Genomic DNA, 24,511 nt, shown 5'->3' with positions numbered 1-24,511 from the left:
TTCCTCATGGGGGAGGTGATGCCATGCCTGGAAGCAACAGGGATCCCTTTAACAGGTGACACGTACACACACTTTTCTGACTCCAGGCCAGAAGGGGGAGCTCTAGACCCGATTTGAGGGTAGCTTCCCTGTACATTCTGGCTGGAGGAAAAGTTAGGTAGTCAGTCTGGAGGAGAGCTGGAGCCGTGCAGACATGAAGTTCTGCAGCTCCTGACAGAGCAGTCTGTGAAAGACTGTGAGGGGAAAGAAGGCAAAGGAGAGGAAAGATACTGGGAGTGGAGCTGCGAGTGGGCTCACTCCAGGATCAGTGCGAGAATACCGGAGGCTGGAATTCTGAGGTTATGGGGGTAACTGTATGCCCCACAGCAGAAACCGGCAGGCAGCAGATTCCAAGTCGCCTGTCCACCATTACATCCGAAGGCACAGCAACATATAGAGAGCAGAGTCGCAGCAACTAGGGACACCTGTAAAAAGGCTCAAGTTGTCTGCCATACGGATATTGTCCTGTTAATAGGACAGAGAGAGAGGACCTTGTACAAAGCCTTAGGCAGCAGGGGACTACAAAACAGAGCAGTAAGGAAGGCTTACAACTCCACCTGGCTAGGGGTATTCCAAATCGCTTCCAGGCTGCCCAGGCCTCACCATCACCTGTGATCCATGCCCTGGACTGTGGCTGTATACTACCAGTAAATGGTAGAGTCTGCAACCTTGTGTCCTCTAATTCTTTCAGGTACTACACCGTCTGTCATCTTTGCTTACTACACCGGGAGCCCTGGAGACTAAGCTTCGCCTGTGGGAAGCCATATCATCCCTGCTGCAATAACATCATCCCCAATGGACTCCTTTGAGTAGCGTCAGTCGTCTCTGACCGAATACCACATGTTGCGTTAATAACATTCTTTATTCAAAACAACCCCTTTAAAGACCTTCCCTTTAACTTGGACGCTCAGGGCCACGGACTGGGTCATCGCCACTGTGACTACCCCTTTAATGACCACCGTACCCGGCCCGAGTACCCCACGGCCCTAGCGGGCGCTCAAGGATCATGTGACAAGACCTATTTGTGAGCCTTATCCAAATCAAAAACAGCTTTCCCATGTGAAGTTTTTTCCATTAGGAGGATCTCAGTAGACACGTTTGGTCACAGATTGTTAAAAGTGGTCATAGAAATGTGAGGTCCCATTACACATTTTGCTATGGGGCTTAATGGCTACTTGTAAGAGTCCTGACACTGACTTTTTGTTGAATACAGAGGGTGACTGGATGGCAAGAAGAACAAATAAATTAATTTTGGAACAAATCAAGCCAGACATATCTCTTGAAGCAAGGATCATCAAGCTATGGCTTGCCTACTTTGGAGACATCATACGAGCTGAGCAATCTCTGGAGAAGGACTTCATGGTTGGAAGAATAGAAGGAACAAAGCGAAGAGGAAGACCAGCAACTCAATAACTTGATAATATCAAGATAACTTCAGAGAAGTTCCTGGTGGACCTATCTAGGCTTGCACAAGATCGATCTTCCTACAGATCGTTCATCCATTAAGTCGCCATAGCTCGAAATCGAGCTGAAGGTCGTTAAATAATAATGGAGGGTGCCAAAACTGTTCCATAATCTCATTATCACCAGGGAATTACAAAAGCCTTGATGCAACTGATGCATATGACATTTTTTTTTACTATTGTCCATTCTTTACCGATGACATGTTCCCTTTAAATACATTTCTGATTCTTTCAATTTCAATAATTTTGGTTCAAGGCTTAATACACTTTCTGTTCTTCAATATTCCTGCAGTGCGGTAGTCCTGCGAGCTTCACATCAATCATCTACTTGTCGTATCCTCCATCCTGTTGTCTATAGTGAACTCAGGCTTGTACTGTATCTCCAGGGATGGCAAGAAATTAAAGCAAATCTAATCTCTAACTTAGCCCAGCAGTTCAGGCTTTTATCCATGAGTGGGTTGGCCGCACACGCGGCATTTAAAGAGGTCACTGGTCCCAAAATCAATTTTACTTGAGGATCATTTCTTTCTCGAGTGCACAATGCATGGCAGTTTGCAGAATTTCCACCTCAGTGATATGTGGATGGCTCTGTCCTTGTGCCTGGTATAGATCATCGAGGAGCCCGTGCCCTCTGTGCATATATTTCTAATGCTCCAGCTCGTAATGTGAAATTTGTAAGCCCTTCTTTCTCTCACGTCCTCCATTACATTTGATGCAGAAGTAGGACATATCTTGTGGGAGAGGGTGTTTAATGACGCATGCCGACAGCCCATTTTAAATACATTAGAACAATCAAGTTCCAGAAATCCCAGTGGAGAAGCTTGTGAAATTGACATTACATTTTCCTGATGTAAGCAAGTAGACTTTTTGAAAGTTAAATGACGGGATTAGGCGATTTTGATAAGATTAATTGAACACGGCTCCCTCACACAAAGCATATGATAACGCTAAGATAATTGGCAGCATACTTGCCATAATCTCTTTGAACTTTAGATCTATTCTCTATCTTCCTTGCCCACATCCAAACGCTGCTGTGTCAGATGTTAACCAGTTATATGACCTGGGGGCTTTTTACTTTGGAAGACGATCGTCCCAAACATCGTTCATATAAACTGACTGCAGAATGGCTGACATTCTTTCTTAACTTAAAACCACCTACAAATCACATCCACAGTGGTGATAGAGCTTCACATGTCTCCACATCACATCCACAGTGATTATAGAGCTTCACTCACCTGCACATCACATCCACAGTGATTATAGAGCTTCACCCGTCTCCACATCACATCCACAGTGGTGATAGAGCTTCATGTCTCCACATCACATCCACAGTGGTGATAGAGCTTCACATGTCTCCACATCACATCCACAGTGGTGATAGAGTTTCATGTCTCCACATCACATCCACAGTGGTGACAGAGCTTCACATGTCTCCACATCACATCCACAGTGGTGATAGAGCTTCACATGTCTCCACATCACATCCACAGTGGTGATAGAGTTTCATGTCTCCACATCACATCCACAGTGGTGATAGAGCTTCACATGTCTCCACATCACATCCACAGTGGTGATAGAGTTTTAATCACCTGCACATCACATCCACAGTGATTATAGAGCTTCACCCGTCTCCACATCACATCCACAGTGGTGATAGAGCTTCACCCATCTCCACATCACATCCACAGTGATTATAGAGCTTCACCCATCTCCACATCACATCCACAGTGGTGATAGAGCTTCACATGTCTCCACATCACATCCACAGTAATGATAGAGTTTCATGTCTCCACATCACATCCACAGTGGTGATAGAGCTTCACCCGTCTCCACATCACATCCACAGTGGTGATAGAGCTTCACATGTCTCCACATCACATCCACAGTGGTGATAGAGTTTCATGTCTCCACATCACATCCACAGTGGTGATAGAGCTTCACCCGTCTCCACATCACATCCACAGTGGTGATAGAGCTTCACATGTCTCCACATCACATCCACAGTGGTGATAGAGTTTCATGTCTCCACATCACATCCACAGTGGTGATAGAGCTTCACATGTCTCCACATCACATCCACAGTGGTGATAGAGCTTCACATGTCTCCACATCACATCCACAGTGGTGATAGAGTTTTACTCACCTGCACATCACATCCACAGTGATTATAGAGCTTCACCCATCTCCACATCACATCCACAGTGGTGATAGAGCTTCACCCATCTCCACATCACATCCACAGTGATTATAGAGCTTCATGTCTCCACATCACATCCACAGTGGTGATAGAGCTTCATGTCTCCATATCACTTCCACAGTGGTGATAGAGCTTCATGTCTCCACATCACATCCACAGTGGTGATAGAGCTTCATGTCTCCACATCACATCCACAGTGGTGATAGAGCTTCATGTCTCCACATCACATCCACAGTGGTGATAGAGCTTCATGTCTCCACATCACATCCACAGTGGTGATAGAGCTTCATGTCTCCACATCACATCCACAGTGGTGATAGAGCTTCATGTCTCCACATCACATCCACAGTGGTGATAGAGCTTCATGTCTCCACATCACATCCACAGTGGTGATAGAGTTTTACTCACCTGCACATCACATCCACAGTGATTATAGAGCTTCACCCGTCTCCACATCACATCCACAGTGGTGATAGAGCTTCACCCATCTCCACATCACATCCACAGTGATTATAGAGCTTCATTTCTCCACATCACATCCACAGTGGTGATAGAGCTTCATGTCTCCACATCACATCCACAGTGGTGATAGAGCTTCATGTCTCCACATCACATCCACAGTGGTGATAGAGCTTCATGTCTCCACATCACATCCACAGTGGTGATAGAGCTTCATGTCTCCACATCACATCCACAGTGGTGATAGAGCTTCATGTCTCCATATCACTTCCACAGTGGTGATAGAGCTTCATGTCTCCACATCACATCCACAGTGGTGATAGAACTTCACATCTCTCCACATCACATCCACAGTGGTGATAGAGCTTCACCCGTCTCCACATCACATCCACAGTGGTGACAGAGCATCATGTCTCCACATCACATCCACAGTGATGATAGAGCTTCACCCATCTCCACATCACATCCACAGTGATTATAGAGCTTCACTCACCTGATAGAGCTTCATGTCTCCACATCACATCCACAGTGGTGATAGAGCTTCATGTCTCCACATCACATCCACAGTGGTGATAGAGCTTCATGTCTCCATATCACATCCACAGTGGTGATAGAGCTTCATGTCTCCACATCACATCCACAGTGGTGATAGAGCTTCATGTCTCCACATCACATCCACAGTGGTGATAGAGCTTCATGTCTCCACATCACATCCACAGTGGTGATAGAGCTTCATGTCTCCATATCACATCCACAGTGGTGATAGAGCTTCATGTCTCCACATCACATCCACAGTGGTGATAGAGCTTCATGTCTCCATAACACATCCACAGTGGTGATAGAGCTTCATGTCTCCACATCACATCCACAGTGATGATAGAGCTTCACCCATCTCCACATCACATCCACAGTGGTGATAGAGCTTCATGTCTCCACATCACATCCACAGTGGTGATAGAGCTTCATGTCTCCACATCACATCCACAGTGATTATAGAGCTTCACTCACCTGCACATCACATCCACAGTGGTGATAGAGCTTCATGTCTCCATATCACATCCACAGTGGTGATAGAGCTTCATGTCTCCACATCACATCCACAGTGGTGATAGAGCTTCATGTCTCCATATCACATCCACAGTGGTGATAGAGCTTCATGTCTCCATATCACATCCACAGTGGTGATAGGGCTTCATCTGTTTCCAAATCACATCCAGAGTGTTGATAGAGCTTCACCCGTTTCCACATCACATCCACAGTGGTGATAGAGTTTCACATGTCTCCACATCACATCCACAGTGGTGCTAGAGCTTCACATGTCTTCACATCACATCCACAGTGGTGATAGAGTTTCACATGTCTCCACATAACATCCACAGTGGTGCTAGAGCTTCACATGTCTCCACATCACATCCACAGTGGTGATAGAGCTTCATGTCTCCACATCACATCCACAGTGGTGATCGAGCTTCACCCTTCTCCACATCACATCCACAGTGGTGATAGAGCTTCATGTCTCCACATCACATCCACAGTGGTGATAGGGCTTCATCTGTTTCCAAATCACATCCAGAGTGTTGATAAAGCTTCACCCGTTTCCACATCACATCCACAGTGGTGCTAGAGCTTCACATGTCTCCACATCACATCCACAGTGGTGCTAGAGCTTCACATGTCTCCACATAACATCCACAGTGGTGCTAGAGCTTCACATGTCTCCACATCACATCCACAGTGGTGCTAGAGCTTCACATGTCTCCACATCACATCCACAGTGGTGATAGAGTTTCACATGTCGCCACATAACATCCACAGTGGTGCTAGAGCTTCACATGTCTCCACATCACATCCACAGTGGTGATAGAGCTTCATGTCTCCACATCACATCCACAGTGGTGATAGAGCTTCATTCATCTCCATATCACATCCACAGTGGTGAGAGAGCTTCATGTCTCCATATCACACCCACAGTGGTGTAGAGCTTCATGTCTCCACAAAACATCCACAGTGATGATACAGCTTCACCCGTCTCCACATCACATCCAGTGGTGGTAGAGCTTCATGTCTCCAAATCACATCCACAGTGGTGATAGAGCTTCACCCTTCTCCACATCACATCCACAGTGGTGATAGAGCTTCACCCTTCTCCACATCACATCCACAGAGGTGATAGAGCTTCACCCTTCTCCACATCACATCCACAGTGGTGATAGAGCTTCATGTCTCCACATCACATCCACAGTGATGATAGAGCTTCACCCGTCTCCACATCACATCCACAGTGGTGTAGAGCTTCATGTCTCCACATCACATCCACAGTGGTGATAGAGCTTCATGTCTCCACATCATATCCACAGTGGTGATAGAGCTTCATGTCTCCACATCATATCCACAGTGGTGATAGAGCTTCACATGTCTCCACATCACATCCACAGTGGTGTAGAGCTTCATGTCTCCACATCATATCCACAGTGGTGATAGAGCTTCATGTCTCCATATCACATCCACAGTGATGATAGAGCTTCACCCGTCTCCACATCACATCCACAGTGGTGTAGAGCTTCATGTCTCCACATCACATCCACAGTGGTGATAGAGCTTCATGTCTCCACATCATATCCACAGTGGTGATAGAGCTTCATGTCTCCACATCATATTCACAGTGGTGATAGAGCTTCATGTGTCTCCACATCACATCCACAGTGGTGATAGAGCTTCATGTCTCCACATCATATCCACAGTGGTGATAGAGCTTCACCTGTTTCCACATCACATCCACAGTGGTGATAGAGCTTCATGTCTCCACATCACATCCACAGTGGTGATAGAGCTTCACCCGTCTCCATATCACATCCACAGTGGTGATAGAGCTTCATGTCTCCACATCACATCCACAGTGGTGATAGAGCTTCACCCGTCTCCACATCACATCCACAGTGGTGTAGAGCTTCACCCGTCTCCATATCACATCCACAGTGGTGATAGAGCTTCACCCGTCTCCATATCACATCCACAGTGGTGATAGAGCTTCACCCGTCTCCATATCACATCCACAGTGGTGATAGAGCTTCATGTCTCCACATCACATCCACAGTGGTGATAGAGCTTTTCCTTCCTGGTTAGTCCAATCAGTTGAGTCATTCCCTGCTGCCTCCCACTGTGTGCTGCATGGGGAGACTGGAGCAGGAGGGTGAGGGTCTGGCAGAGACTGGCGGGAGGGTGATGTCTGTTGTGAGGTCACTGACCAGTTTCTGCCAGACAGGAAAACTCTAGACAGGGAGTGTGCAGCTCCTCCAGGATCAGGAGAAAGCTGCTCACCAGACTATGATACCTAGGACACTGTGCAAAATGCCAACAGGTAGCATATTAAAAACTGTCAGCATTCTGCTGCCTCGGTACACATGCAAATTGTACAGAAAGCCCAGACAACCCCTTTAACCTCAAGAAGGCTAACAATAACCAAAGTCCCAACTTTTTAACCACCAGCAACTCTAGAATTCAACTAATCTTGGTGGAACGCTAATACACTAACTAATGCACCGCTCAGACTACTCTTTATACAAAGATACCGTACTTCAGCGAATTAGGTAGGACTATGTAATCGCCCCACTTCTCTAATCTACCCCCACTTTTCCCTATAGGCCCCACCTACTGCCTCCTAAAACACCATCTTAACATACCCACTAGTTTCCCTCATAGACTGATACCTTATCCAAATACAAAGACCCTGGTATACCTCCTAGTAATGTGGCACTCCCTTTTATCCCCTTTAGGTCACAGTATGGAACCTATTTTGTTTACGATCCTCGTCCTGTGTAAACATGCCCAGCGATCAAATGACAAAACGTTAATTTGTGGTTGATTACATTTTTTATGCGGACACAGAAGTTGTTTTGTTAGTAGTAAATCTTCTTGTACAAGTAAGGGGTTACACTACAAACTAGAAATGAGCAATTTGATTCAAAAAATTAAATAGAATTTTCTATGAATATCACAAAAATCCAATCAATTTGTCAGAATCCAAATTGTTTGCAATCTGATTTGCTTAAATCCTGTTCTTTTAAGAGCATAATTAATAAATTTTGTACTGGCCTTAACCCTCACCTGTCCCACCGCCATCTCCCGACCGAGAAATACACTAGATTTCTCCCTTGGGCTCCGGTGCTCTCACCAGTCTTCACCTTTCATCTTAATTTAGGCAGAGAAACGCTATTTTCTAGTTAAAGGGGGACTGTTTGTTTTTTTCCTAAGGCCCTAAAAAACTGATACGCAGGTAGTTGTTTATTACCTACCTGTTCTGTATGGCACCGCCTCAGAGCAGTTACAAACCGCTCTGCTGCCACTTCATTTGTCCTCACGTTGACAGATGCCGATAAGTTGAATGCGAGATGCCGGAAGGTGGCCGAGTCAGGTCCCTCTTACTCAGGGGCCCCATAGCTGCCACTGGATGGGTGCCCCTGGAGGAGCGGGGGTCCTAGGCGGCTGCCTGGTCTGCCTGCCCCTAACGTCGGCCCTGGTAGTGGGAACTCCTTTAAGTTCCCACAAAGAGTTTTTATGAATTTTTGACACTGTGTATTTTCATTGAGCAAAAAAATACAGCCACTTACAGCAAAGTGGATGGATTTACAGCAATATCCTGCTCACTGTGCTCTTTTTTTACTCAGAGTAATCTGACGTGCAGCGCGTCTTTGAAATTCACAACATGTAAACTTGTCTTGCCGATATGCTCAGTTTTCTGTGTAGATTTTACTCATAGAATTACGTTAGATGCTTAAAAATCAGCAGTTAAAAAATGCTTATGCATTTTTAGTGCGTGTCAGCTACGGAAATGCACCAAAAATGCAAGTAGTCCGCACATGACAGAATCAATAAAGTTTTGTCAAACCAAATGCAAGGAAGTATCAAAAACAAAGCAGCTTTATTTAAAACATGACAAAACTAACAAGAGACAAGCAACTGCTGAGTCAAAAACGCGATAAAAATACATGTTAAAAGCAAGTAAAGATGCAATTAAAAAACTGCAAGTTCCGTAAATTAGGTGCCGAAATGGTCTAGAAAATCTGCAAGATCAAAAACTCACCAAATACTCATTGTGGGAACGTAGCCTTTGGGTGTGTGCATGGCGTCTTTTAGCCACTATAGCTGACATGCTTACATAGTTTCTATAGCAGAAGACCGTTCTTCTGATGTCACATCCACAGAGTGTCGCGCTTCGCCATGGCAGCACAGGCACTTGAATCCCCAGCATGAGCAGCGTGTGACCGCTCCATGCAGGGGAAGAGCAGTGTCGGGCACAACAGGTAGGTAGGTTGCAATTACCAGCCTGATATTCCATTGATACATTTGTTTATATATATATATATATATATATATATATATATATATATATATATATATATATATATATATATATATATATATATAAAGTTCCGGATATACCCTTTAAATTTTTAAATTGCTGTGCATATGTGTATAATTTTTGGAGGTTTTATTTTTTAGACATTTTCAGGTGGGATCTTGGCGGAATCCGCCTACATAAGATGTCGTGTGAAGATTCCCTTTTCTCTTTTAAGTCAAAATTCCCCTTGACGGGACTAAAAAAAAAATTGTTTTTATAAGCCGCCTATTGTCATTATGTTGTGCGTAACGTTGGATTGTTGATTTATGACAAGAGAATACGCAACATCTTATATATTATGGTTTATATCTATAGTTTGTGTTTTTTACTGTAGGCTTTTTCACCCAAATATCCACTTTAGCTGACGTACAAGAGAACGTCATGGCGTATCTACACGTCTTGAGTAGACCAAAGGTGATAGACCAGGAGCACGATGTAGTGTGGACGGAAGCCTATGTAGATAACACGGTAAGTATGAGTAGCATTTTCTATACAGGTAATTCACATGTTCCACATGTATTATTCTTGCCATCCAGCAGTGACAGTCTCAAAACTAAAAGTAAAATGTTCATCGATTTTCATATGTAGCACAAATTCTGCTTTTCTTTCGACTTGATTTTTAACTTCGCGCTTTACTTAGGTGTTACCACCATAATTCGCAGCAACAATCTTCTCTATTGCGTTTTTGCTGCAATTTTGAGTGCATTTTCCACCATTTTTTATGCAATTTCGGTGGAAAGTTAAAACTTTGTTTTATAATAAAGACCAGAAAATATTTGATTCTGTACTTGAAGGGGCTGGTCACTACTCAGACAACTCCTTCTTAATTACTATATTCCCCCACGTAAAATAACGTAAGCCTGTACTCACCTCCGGTGCCATTCCAGCGATGTGTCCTGAGGCTCACAGGACATTGTAATGAACCCTGCCACTAATCAGTGACCGTTAACGAGCTGCTTCAATCTCACTTCCTTCGGGCAAAGTTGGAAGTGAGAAAAGTTGCTGCTCTCTCCGACGGAAGTAAGAGTGAAGCCACTTCTTAGTGACTGCTTATTGGCTGCAGGGCTCACGAGATGTAATAGTATCTCGCGAGCCCCAGGAGAAAAATTGCTGGAATGGCGCAGGCACCGGTGGTGAGTAAAGCTCTTATTATTTTGCATGGTGAAAAATAGCAATTGAGATGGGGTTGTCCGAGAAGTGGATAACCCCTTAAAAATGCAACTGCATTTTTTTTAACATGACTTTTAACAAGAATTTTTAAAATGCATTTTTTTCATGGAATCCTATAGAGCAAAAATTGCAGCAAAATTTGCCCATATCAACTGCACCTTTAAAGACAGTAGAGAAGAGTTTTCATGAAAACACATCCCTTTTGCTTGAGCAGTTAAACAAGGCAAATTTTCTACGCAACATTTTCCCTAGGAACATGGCCTTATTTTTTTTTTTTCTTGACATTTTCAAAAATTTTTATTCAAATGACAAATTTGTATGTATTTATTGCACTACATTGTATTCTTTTATTTATTGAACATTTTATTTATACCGATAAAAATAAATAGGATATCAAAATATTTGCCTGCAAAACAGGGCAGTGAAAATACTATCATAATATTTATTTTGGGAGCAGTATTTATGGACATGACATCTGCTTTCAGTTCCAGTAATTTTATTCCAGATTTTATTCCAGTTCTTACATTGATGGAAGTGTTTTTTTTTCATAACCTAAAGGTGTTAATGTGTTTATAACATTTGAATGGCTATTCTGCTGTATTTATGTATTTATTGACTCAATTTTGATAATATTCACCATAATTTATATTAATGGCTTTCGTCAGTTTTAAGCTAGATCGAAAAAATAATTAAAACATAAGTTGTTTTTAGAATTTTTTTTACAATTTTATTTACAAACATTTTTTTTCCTACTTTTGACAGTTCATTGTGGGTTGAAATGTATTTTTTATTAATTAAAATACCAATGAATTATTTTGTCTGCATGTGAATGCGGTTCTAAATACCCTAATACTTAGTTCTACACTGAAAGTTCTAATAGCTCACATATGTCTCCAACTGAAATGGTAGGAATGACTAAGACAGGAAAAAAGTAAAAGGTATTTGCAACTTTAGTTACTTTTGTTAGTTTCATGATGTCGTAGGTGTGAAGGTGATGTCACAGGCAGTTTGTGTCATTGGGGCACTAAGAATTTCATATGCGTTACGACGTTATAAAGGGCTGTCTCAATGATATTTATGCTGTGCATCAATTAAGGAATCATTTTTAAACTAAAATGTTTTCTTTTTGATTTATATTTATAACACTTTTATATATTTTTAGATGCTCTTTATTATATCAATTACTTTCAATTTAAATGGCATCAAATGCATTAAAATGACATTTCCTGTCCTAGGTCCCTGAATATATATATATATATATATATATATATATATATATATACATATATATATATATATATATATATATATATATATATATATACAGTACAGACCAAAAGTTTGGACACACCTTCTCATTTAAAAATTTTTCTGCATTTTCATGACTATGAAAATTGTACATTCACACTGAAGGCATCAAAACTATGAATTAACACATGTGGAATTATATACTTAGCAAAAAAGTGTGAAACAACTGAAATTATGTCTTATAATCTAGGCTCTTCAAAGTAGCCACCTTTTGCTTTGCACACTCTTGGCATTCTCTTGATGAGCTTCAAGAGGTAGTCACCAGTAATGGTCTTCCAACAATCTTGAAGGAGTTCCCAGATATGTTTAGCACTTGTTGGTCCTTTTGCCTTCACTCTGTGGTCCAGTTCACCCCAAACCATCTCGATTGTGTTCAGGTCTGGTGACTGTGGAGGCCAGGTCATCTGGCGTATCACCCCATCATTCTCCTTCTTGGTCCAATAGCCCTAACACAGCCTGGAGGTGTTTGGGGTCATTGTCCTGTTGAAAAATAAATGATGGTCCAACTAAACGCAAACCAGATGGAATAGCATGCCGCTGCAAGATGCTGTGGTGGCCATGCTGGTTCAGTATGCCTTCAATTTTGAATAAATCCCCAACATTGTCACCAGCAAAGCCCCCCCACACCATCACACCTCCTCCTCCATGCTTCATGGTGGGAACCAGGCATGTAGAGTCCATCCATTCACCTTTTCTGCATCGCACAAAGACACGGTGGTTGGAACCAAAGATCTCAAATTTGGACTCATCAGACCAAAGCACAGATTTCCACTGGTCTAATGTCCATTCCTTGTGTTCTTTAGCCCAAACAAGTCTCTTCTGCTTGTTGCCTGTCCTTAGCAGTGGTTTCCTAGCAGCTATTTTACCATGAAGGCCTGCTGCACAAAGTCTCCTCTTAACAGTTGTTGTAGAGATGTGTCTGCTGCTAGAACTCTGTGTGGCATTGACCTGGTCTCTAATATGAGCTGCTGTTAACCTGCGATTTCTGAGGCTGGTGGCTGGAGGATAAACTTATCCTCAGAGGCAGAAGTGACTCTTGGTCTTCCTTTCTTGGGGCGGTCCTCATGTGAGTTTCTTTGTAGTGCGTGATGGTTTTTGCCACTGCACTTGCGGACACTTTCAAAGTTTTCCCACTTTTTCGGACTGACTGACCTTAATTTCTTAAAGTAATGATGGCCTATTGTTTTTCTTTACTTAGCTGCTTTTTTCCTGCCATAATTGAAATTCTAACAGTCTATTCAGTATCCACCAGACTTCTGCACAACACAACTGATGGTCCCAACCCCATTTATAAGGCAAGAAATCCCACTTATTAAACCTGACAGGGCACTCCTGTGAAGTGAAAACCATTCCTGGTGACGACCTCTTGAAGCTCATCAAGAGAATGCCAAGAGTGTGCAAAGCAGTCATCAAAACAAAAGGTGGCTACTTTGAAGAACCTAGAATATAAGACATAATTTCAGTTGTTTCACACGTTTTTGTTAAGTATATAATTCCACAAGTGTTAATTCATAGTTTTGATGCCTTCAGTGTGAATATACAATTTTCATAGTCATGAAAATACAGAAAAATCTTTAAATGAGAAGGTGTGTCCAAACTTTTGGTCTGTACTGTATATATATATATATATATATATATATATATATACATACATACATACATACACGATATATATACAGTGTATATATATATATAGTATATATTAAATAAGGATATGTATATCTACATACTGTATATGAACATATCATTACTTAGTTGCTCTTTTTTCCTTTCTATTAGAATAATCATGGTATACTTTTCTTCAAATAGGTTATGTGATTTAATGCTGGCTTCAAGAAAATTGCATGACTTTATGTTCTCTAAACGTAGTCATCATCTCTGTCACCAGACTACCTGTATGATGAAGCTGCACGGACTTTACTACTAAAGTTCTACAAAGGAGGGGACAGAAACTTCTATCACAGTCACTGATGATGACTGCACATCTCCAGTCATACAGTTATAATGAAGAAAATTTACAATACACAATTGTAGGAACTGTAGCTCATATTCATCAAGCTATTTAAGACATAAAGTTGCATATTTCTCATGTTATTTAGATTTTATCAAGGAAAGTTGAAAAAGTGAATGTCGAAGTACCAGGAGGGGGGGCTTCAATTATTAATATTAGACAGATATATTAATCTTTATGCCAGAACATGCCACAAGTTTGCGAGCAAATCTACACTTGACCATGAGAGGTATAGATTTCATTTTTTTAAAATTTTAAAGCAAATTTTTTTATGTGTCATGCAACTTTAAATAAATTTAGTGTGGTTTTCTCCAATATTCTTTTTAATTGTCGTTTTAATTTTTTTTGCATAAATCAAAAGTACACATGAAAATAAAAAAAACTTTGTGCTATATCTTATCAATGAAATTTGCTTCTTTCTCCACCTGGACTGATCTTTAATTTTCAAAATTCTCAATTCACAAGTAAAATCTGTATTCAATGAAAACAGATTTTTAATGTATTGAGATAGAATCTTATCAGTAGCAACTTTTGATCTTCTAAGCTGCGGAAAGGGGGAATAAGGAGGAGGGAGAAGATAAAAAATCAGAGCTCCCTCCTCCTCCTCCTTCCTCCTCCCATCTGTATACAATCTCACCAGTAGTAACTTTCGTCTCCTGTCTCAGTAATGGAGCAATATGTCTTCACTGAATACAGATTTTACCCATGAATCGAGAATTTTGAGAATGACTGATCAGTCCAGAAGGAGAAAGAAGCATATTTCTCTGATAAGATATATTGAAAAGTTTATTATTTTCATGCTTACTATTGATTTATGCAATAAAACTTCAAATGGCAGATACTTTTTAACCCCTTCACGGCATGCGCTGTACATGTACGGCGCATGCCGTGAAGGGGTTAAACACCGATCTTGAGAAATCTGCTCCACTATGATTAATTATCATGAATTATCATGGACGTAGCTTTAGAGGATGCCGAGGGGTTAGAAGTCACGTGCTGGACTTGACTTCTTCAAGGAGCTACAGCACCATCTCATGAAAAGATGCCAGTATAGCATACGGTAGATTTAGGTTATGAGTCTGTAAAATATCTTTATTTACAAGTAAATGATTAACCCTTTGGCCTCCTTACCACTTTTCAACCTAATAAAAAAGCAAAACAAATTTTAAAGCGTAGCTGAGACGTCCGACTCCCCACCGCCCACGGCAGAACTGGTGCGTCTACCATTGCAAGGTCGGAAAGAAAGTTCAGAGCTGAAGAGGAGGTCGGATTCGTCTTTTATCCTGAGTTGTTTTTTGGAAAATGTCTCCTAATACACAGCTTGTTAGGGCTTCTCTCCATCTCAGCCTATCGCTCATGCTGTCCTCACGTCTCTAAATGTCTCCAACATATTGTGGAGGCCTCATCCTCGCTGTAACTGTAGCAATTTTATCCCATTGTTGCCAAATGGCAATTTTACATATTTTAGAGTATTCATCTTGGAAAGAAAGACTTTTTTTTGTGGTTCTTTCATCACTTCTGATGATGCATTGCTGCAATTTGTAGAAACAATGTATCAACCGAGGCCATCAAAGAAAAATACATTACTGACTGTGGAAGGATTAGATAAAGTTCCTGATAGTTCCACTACTTGTAGGATGAACGGCTTACAGGCAAATGGCTGATCATAGATTCATCCAGGAGGAGTCTATCTATCTATCTATCTATCTATCTATCTTTCATCTATCTATTATCTATCTATCTATCTATCTATCATCTATCTATCTATCTATCATCTATCTATCATCTATCTATCATCTATCTATCATCTATCTATCTATCTATCTATATCTATCTATCTATCATCTATCTATCATCTATCTATCTATCTATCTATCATCTATCTATCATATATCTATCTATCATCTATCTATCATCTATCTATCATCTATCTATCTAAATATCTATCTATCTATCATCTATCTATCTATCATCTATCTATCATCTATCTATCATCTATCTATCTATCATCTATCTATCATCTATCTATCTATCTATCTATCTAAATATCTATCTATCTATCTATCATCTATCTATCATCTATCTATCATCTATCATCTATTATCTATCTATCTATCTATCTATCTCTATCTATTATCTATCTATCTATCTATCTATCTATCTATCTATCTCTATCTATCTATCTCTATCTATTATCTATCTATCTATCTATCTATCTCTATCTATTATCTATCTATCATCTATCATCTATCTCTATCTATTATCTATCTATCTATCTATCTATCTATCTATCTATCTATCTATCTCTATCTATTATCTATCTATCATCTATCATCTATTATCTACATTGGGGCAAAAAAGTATTTAGTCAGTCAGCAATAGTGCAAGTTCCACCACTTAAAAAGATGAGAGGTGTCTGTAATTTACATCATAGGTAGACCTCAACTATGGGAGACAAACTGAGAAAAAAAAATCCAGAAAATCACATTGTCTGTTTTTTTAACATTTTATTTGCATATTATGGTGGAAAATAAGTATTTGGTCAGAGACAAAATTTCATCTCAATACTTTGTAATATATCCTTTGTTGGCAATGACAGAGGTCAAACGTTTTCTGTAAGTCTTCACAAGGTTGCCACACACTGTTGTTGGTATGTTGGCCCATTCCTCCATGCAGATCTCCTCTAGAGCAGTGATGTTTTTGGATTTTCGCTTGGCAACACGGACTTTCAACTCCCTCCAAAGGTTTTCTATAGGGTTGAGATCTGGAGACTGGCTAGGCCACTCCAGGACCTTGAAATGCTTCTTACGAAGCCACTCCTTCGTTGCCCTGGCGGTGTGCTTTGGATCATTGTCATGTTGAAAGACCCAGCCACGTTTCATCTTCAATGCCCTTGCTGATGGAAGGAGGTTTGCACTCAAAATCTCACGATACATGGCCCCATTCATTCTTTCATGTACCTGGATCAGTCGTCCTGGCCCCTTTGCAGAGAAACAGCCCCAAAGCATGATGTTTCCACCACCATGCTTTACAGTAGGTATGGTGTTTGATGGATGCAACTCAGTATTCTTTTTCCTCCAAACACGACAAGTTGTGTTTCTACCAAACAGTTCCAGTTTGGTTTCATCAGACCATAGGACATTCTCCCAAAACTCCTCTGGATCATCCAAATGCTCTCTAGCAAACTTCAGACGGGCCCGGACATGTACTGGCTTAAGCAGTGGGACATGTCTGGCACTGCAGGATCTGAGTCCATGGTGGCGTAGTGTGTTACTTACGGTAGGCCTTGTTACATTGGTCCCAGCTCTCTGCAGTTCATTCACTAGGTCCCCCGCGTGGTTCTGGGATTTTTGCTCACCGTTCTTGTTATCATTCTGACCCCACGGGGTGGGATTTTGCGTGGAGCCCCAGATCGAGGGAGATTATCAGTGGTCTTGTATGTCTTCCATTTTCTAATTATTGCTCCCACTGTTGATTTCTTCACTCCAAGCTGGTTGGCTATTTCAGATTCAGTCTTCCCAGCCTGGTGCAGGGCTACAATTTTGTTTCTGGTGTCCTTTGACAGCTCTTTGGTCTTCACCATGGTGGAGTTTGGAGTCAGACTGTTTGAGGGTGTGCACAGGTGTCTTTTTATACTGATAACAAGTTTAAACAGGTGCAATTACTACAGGTAATGAGTGGAGGAAAGAGGAGACTCTTAAAGAAGAAGTTACAGGTCTGTGAGAGCCAGAAATCTTGATTGTTTGTTTCTGACCAAATACTTATTTTCCACCATAATATGCAAAAAAAATGTTAAAAAAACAGACAATGTGATTTTCTGGATTTTTTTTTCTCATTTTGTCTCGCATAGTTGAGGTCTACCTATGATGTAAATTACAGACCCCTCTCATCTTTTTAAGTGGTGGAACTTGCACTATTGCTGACTGACTAAATACTTTTTTGCCCCACTGTATCTATCTAAATATCTATCTATCTATCTATTATCTATCTATCTATCTATCTATCTATCTATCTATCTATCTATTATTTATCTATCTATCTGTCTATCTATCTATCTATCTATCTATCTATCTATTATCTATCTATTTATCTATCATCTATCTATTATCTATCTATTATCTATCTATTATCTATCTATCATCTATCTATCTATACATCTATTATCTATATATCTAATATCTATTATCTGTATATCTTTTGACTGTCTATTATCTATTAATCTATTATCTATCTATTATCTATCATCTATTATCTATCTATTATCTATCATCTATTATCTATCTATCACCTATCTATTATCAATCTATCTATCTATCTATCTATCTATCTATCTATCTATCTATCTATCTATCTATTATCAATCTATTATCTATCTATCTATTATCTATCTATTATCTATCTATCTATCTATCTATCTATCTATCTATCTCTATTATCTATCTATCTATCTATCATCTATCTAAATATCTATCTATCTTATCTATCATCTATTAATCTATCATCTATCTATCTATCATCTATCTATTATCTATCTATCTATTATTTATCTATCTATCTATCTATCTGTCTATCTATCTATCTATCTATTATCTATCTATTTATCTATCATCTATCTATTATCTATCTATTATCTATCTATCATCTATCTATCTATACATCTATTATCTATATATCTAATATCTATTATCTATCTATCTAAATATCTATGTATCTATCTATCATCTATCTATCTATTATCTATCTATCAGCTATCTATCTATCTATCTATCTACTATCTATACATCTATTATCTATATATCTAATATCTATTATCTGTCTATCTTTTGACTGTCTATTATCTATTAATCTATTATCTATCTATTATCTATCTATCTATTATCAATCTATTATCTATCTATCTATCTATCTATCTATTATCAATCTATTATCTATCTATCTATCTATTATCAATCTATTATCTATCTATCTATCTATTATCTATCTATTATCAATCTATTATCTATCTATCGATTACACTGGTCAACGCAATTTTTCTGGCAAAAGGTTTTAAAACATATTTTAAGTCAATTTTGGCTGCTGATTACGAATATGAACTCATATTTTCGGTCAGAGTGTGATCTGACAAAACATTGGATTGCGCTTGGACCAAAGTTATCGTATTGGGCTATGCGCATGTCTAGATTTTTCCTCTGACCGAGCAGGTCCGATGAAGAAATCGTGGCATACCCAAGTTGAATTTGATGATTGGATTTAGCGCAGCCATGTCTTACATGTCAATGAGTGCGTGGAAAACATCGGACTGCACTTATATGACATCTGAGTACAGTTCGATGTGTGCGCACTGACAGAATGAAGACGGAGAAGTCTTTCTTCCATCTTCCCCTGATCTGAGAAAATCGGATCACACTGGTCACACTCTGATCAAACTCTAATCAGATTGCGATTAGCTTAATCAGACCAATTGTCTCTGATGAGAGAATACACGCTGGCGTGACTCTAACCTTCAACATATTTATCATGCTTTGAGACAGAAAATTTTGCAATTTTTTATATAAGGCTTAGATTAAATTTGTAACTTCAGAACAGCCTAAAATATGGCAAATTTATTAAAAATGCACCTTTTAATAAATCCGGCACACGGTATTAATAAATTTGTCCTCTTAGAAACCATCGGGGTTTGTCCATATGAGAACCGACATGGAATAGCTATTATGGCTGTGTTGTCATTGGATCCATTTCTCTATTGTGAGGAGGACAGCTTTAAAGGGGTTATCCAGGTTTGGGATGAAAGTCTGCAGTCATTCTATGTGACTGCAGACTTGTGAATCCTCACAGTGCGCACAGTGCACGCTGTCAGGATCCTTCAGCGCTGGTGGGGAAAGCAGGAGTTCACGTGACTGTAAATATGGGATTTGCATATATATTGTGTATAGCGCACGCTGTCATGACTCTCCGGTGCTAGTGGGGAGAGCGGGAGTTCACGTGACTGTAAATATGGGATTTGCATATATATTGTGTGTAGCGCCCACTGTCATGACTCTCCGGTGCTAGTGGGGAGAGCGGGAGTTCACATGACTCTAAATATGGGATTTGCATATATATTGTGTGTAGCGCCCACTGTCATGACTCTCCGGTGCTAGTGGGGAGAGCGGGAGTTCACGTGACTGTAAATATGGGATTTGCATATATATTGTGTGTAGCGCCCACTGTCATGACTCTCCGGTGCTAGTGGGGAGAGCGGGAGTTCACGTGACTGTAAATATGGGATTTGCATATATATTGTGTGTAGCGCCCGCTGTCATGACTCTCCGGTGCTAGTGGGGAGAGCGGGAGTTCACGTGACTGTAAGCATGTGATTGCTGATATATTGTGTCGGGATTCTCCAATGTTGGAGAGAAGAGCGGGGGCTCACGTGACCCTATATGATTTGTATAAACATGGTCACAAGCCGACTAGACGTGCTCAGCTTCTCTCAATTCCCTTGTATTGACTGAGGCAGCACAAGTCTAGTTGGATTGTGGCCGGAAGTATGTGAAATGCATACTTGCAATCATATGACTGCCAGCACCAGAGAATCCTGACAGTGCACATTGTGCGAGCTGTGAGGACACAAATGTCTGCAGTCACATAGAGTAACTGCAGCCTTTCATCCCAAATCAGGACAACACCTTTAAATATTATCCTCCGTTCCATAGAATAGGAATTACCACCAAAAGATGATGACGGGTAATCTTACGGCACTTGTGGTATCACAGTTCCTCAACTTTTCAATAATATGTATTTTCCAACATCTTCCTTGTCGGTCGAGTAGTCAATAGTCATGACAGTGTCCATTGAGCTCAGATCAATAGCATGCTTATGGGGTATGTGCTCTTTTTTTTTTTTTACATCTTTCTTGCCACTAGTGAGTGTAATTTTTTGTATAACATGCTTCCAACCTGGAGGTATTAACTTGTAGATTATTAGCAATACAATTAATTGTGATAATCTGCTTGTTGATTTGTCAATTACATACAAATAACAATGTTTTTCTAATATTTTTCTCTTTTTTATTTTATTATTTTTTTATTTATATTGGGAGTCAACACTTTTATTTTTTTTCACATTTTAGGAAAGGCAATCTGTCACAACCTTATCTGAGAGCAGTATAATGTAGAGACAAAGACCCTGAATTCAGCGATGTCTCACTTACTCTAGTTTTGATAAATTCACAGTTTTATGAGCAGATTTTCACTGGAGGAATAGTAAACCTGCTGCCATGTAGTCCTCCAGATTTATGAGGTCTGTGTAACCCCGCCCCCCCCACCACTGATTGGACACTTTCTGCGTATGCACATTGTACACAGAAAGCTGCCTATCGGAGGTGTGGGCGGGGTTATACAGAGCTCAGCATTCTGAGCACTGCTAGATCTTCAGCAGGTAAAACAGCAATTGTATAAAAACTGCAGAAGTCAGCCTGGTAAGTGACACATCTCTGGAATCAGGGTCTCTGCCTCTACATTATGCTGCTTTCAGATGGGGTATCAAAAACCTGGTGACGGATTCCCTTTAAGGTTACAGTAATGTTAATGATTGAAGGAAATTTGCTTCATCTCATATGTGATTTACACTAAGTATGAGTGGTATGAAACAAGTGACTTGTTTTTTATCTAATAAATGTTCCCCCCCCCTGAGTTTTTTATATGTATATAATAGTCAATTGCTATCACCATTTTTTTTTTGCTATTTATAATGATCATATTTGTAGCTTTTCCTTTTCGTTACATTTGTTCTACCAGATTTTTTAAGGAATCTGATGGGAAGCTGGTTGCTGAAATAAAACATATGGGACTTTTCATCCAGATGTGATCTAGTGTTTTACCTCCTGAGGTTTAAAAACATCCCCACACCACAAGCTTGCATACGTTGTTGAGTTACTAGGATTTTGTCAAAAGTGGAACTTTTCAGGGTCGTTACCAGGATTTTATCAAAAGTGGAAACTTTCAGGGTCGTTACTAGGATTTTATCAAAAGTGGAACTTTTCAGGGTCGTTACTAGGATTTTATCAAAAGTGGAACTTTTCAGGGTCGTTACTAGGATTTTATCAAAAGTGGAACTTTTCAGGGTCGTTACTAGGATTTTATCAAAAGTGGAAACTTTCAGGGTCGTTACTAGGATTTTATCAAAAGTGGAACTTTTCAGGGTCGTTACTAGGATTTTATCAAAAGTGGAACTTTTCAGGGTCGTTACCAGGATTTTATCAAAAGTGGAAACTTTCAGGGTCACCTTGTACAGTCACAAATGACAGAGACTATGACGGAGAGAGATGGCACAATGTTTTATATGACGAAAAAAGGCCAATTGTACAAATGTTTCCACCACCTAGGAGCTTCCTCGCTCAAGTTCTTAGATGCTTTATTTCCAGCAGGAAGTTTTTGTGGGCTGGAAACATAATTGTTTTTTTTTTTAGATGGAGAATATTTTAACAGGGCCAACTGGAGATGTAGACCATATGGAGAACTTTCGAATTTAACCTGTGCTAAGCCAAGCAGTGCTACATGATAATACATACAGTGCATGCGTACTGAACAGTAAACTGATGGGCGCGACACAAATAAAAAAGAAAAAGACATTAATGAAAGTCTCAAAAACACTTGGTTGACTGCCCTGTCCTATAGAATTATTTTTATTCATCTCAAAAGTACTTGGCTCATTGCGAGTAACTATAGGGTCAGCATTAGATGATGAGTCGTGGACATGGACATCTAGAGTATAAAGGGTTGTCCACCTTTAACGTCCAAAATGGAATATGGACTTTCCACTTCCAGATTAGTCTCCATGAGCAATGAATGTGACGTAGATGAAGAGTTAACTCAAGTCACTGATATCAGACAGGTCATGTCAAGGTAGGCATAGCTTGGTCATCAACTGTGGTCAGACTGAGATCACTATGGGCAGCAGATGGTACACATGGTCAATGAGACAAGCCAGTTCCATAAGAGAAGGTACAAAAAACTAACATATTTGCAGCTAACAGAATCTCAAAGGAGTCTTCAAAACTTAGCGGAACTTAGACATTGGCTTAGACCCGGCACTTGCTCACAACCAGAGCTGGAACACAGAGAAGCAGAACATCAGCTAATAGCAGAACGTCCGGCACCAAAACTGGTGAGCCGGTGGAATGTTACAAACATGGATTCAACTGATGTTGTTGACGGTGTTCCCACTAAGCTGTTTACTCTGGAAAGGGAGGGGTTAACACAGACTTCTGAAAAGGACCAACCCACCCACTTGTCTGCAGCCTGGGGAATATTAACATAAGTAGAGTATGCAACATAGAAGTAGCGTTGGTCGTCAATTTTGAGGAGCTTACATTTTGGCTCAAAATGTTATTTTTTACTATTTCTAAGGGCAGTGGCAGACCAGCATATTTTCAGTCTGAGTGTGATCCAATGTTTTGCCGGACCAACATTAGTATATGGGGTCATGCACATGTCCAATTTTTTGGGGGGAAAACTGTAGGAGAGATCAGTGCAAAATAGGGTCTTATCCAAGAAATACAGTGAGCTTTACGCTCAGATTAAACTCACCCATTTCATCCGAAAAGAGCAGCATATAGTTCAATATCAGCTGCAGCAGATCCACGGGTCAGCCAGTGACCATCAGACATTATGGAAGGAGTTTGTGGATAGTCTCTGCGCTGCCGACAGGATTGTAGACATATATCCCAGTGTAGTAAAATGATTGGTTTATTTCTACGCGTTTCGAAGTACAAGGTTACTTCTTCTTCAGGAAAACCACATGAATCAACTTACATGTGGCTTTCCTGGAGAAGAACATTTACACAAAAAGGGTGGAGGGCACCATCCATCTACAAATAAATTGCAGGAATGAAAAAAAGGGGGGTCAACCCAAACTCGACAATCTAAGTACAATTACAAAAGAAGAGAGGCAGCGTCAAGTTATAGAACGGGGACCACCACTTATAATAAAGGTTTAATTTATTAGTCAACCAACAAACCACATAAACACCAACAATAAAAACATTTAAAAACTCAACTCAAGTGAGTCCTGGGTACCAAATACGGCCATATTGGTACTCACACTGTGGCCTGCTTAGGAGCGTCATGTCCGGTTTCCGGGACGCCAGCTGGGTGCATGAGGTCTCCATGCCGTTTCCTTCTCCAGCTGTTTGAAGTTTCCGGCGATTAGGTACACTTTGGATTTGTATATATTAGTAGTTAACCGTCCACACAGGCACTTGCTCCTGACGAAGCCACGTTAGGTGGCGATACGCGTCGGGCCTCCTGCCCCCTGGACCTCTGGTGATAAGTAGTTATGGTCATGTTCTCTGCATAGGGTTACTTGGGTTTAGCCTCACAGTCTCGCCAATTTTTACCTGCTATATGTGCGCTCCTAGTGGCTATAGAACTCTATTGGGTTCGGTATACATCTTGGGGTTTGCTTATCACCTATTGTCTTTGGTA

At 40.4% G+C, this 24,511-nt stretch overlaps 1 protein-coding gene across 4 annotated transcripts in view; it reads left to right on the top strand.

Annotated features, from left to right (window-relative positions):
* The window catches only part of CACNA2D3 (calcium voltage-gated channel auxiliary subunit alpha2delta 3), a 1,133,445-nt gene that overhangs the window by 673,506 nt on the left and 435,428 nt on the right, over positions 1–24,511 (top strand). For all 4 annotated transcript variants that reach the window (XM_069736702.1, XM_069736703.1, XM_069736699.1 and 1 more), the window contains exon 13: positions 9,891–10,024. In XM_069736702.1, the coding sequence (XP_069592803.1) occupies positions 9,891–10,024 (134 nt within the window). The remainder of the gene's footprint in view (positions 1–9,890; positions 10,025–24,511) is intronic.

Source organism: Ranitomeya imitator, chromosome 8 (genome assembly GCF_032444005.1).
Source record: "Ranitomeya imitator isolate aRanImi1 chromosome 8, aRanImi1.pri, whole genome shotgun sequence".
Lineage (NCBI taxonomy): Eukaryota > Metazoa > Chordata > Amphibia > Anura > Dendrobatidae > Ranitomeya > Ranitomeya imitator.
The sequence above is the reverse complement of the archived record's forward strand: the minus strand, read 5'-3'. Positions and strand labels throughout refer to the sequence as shown.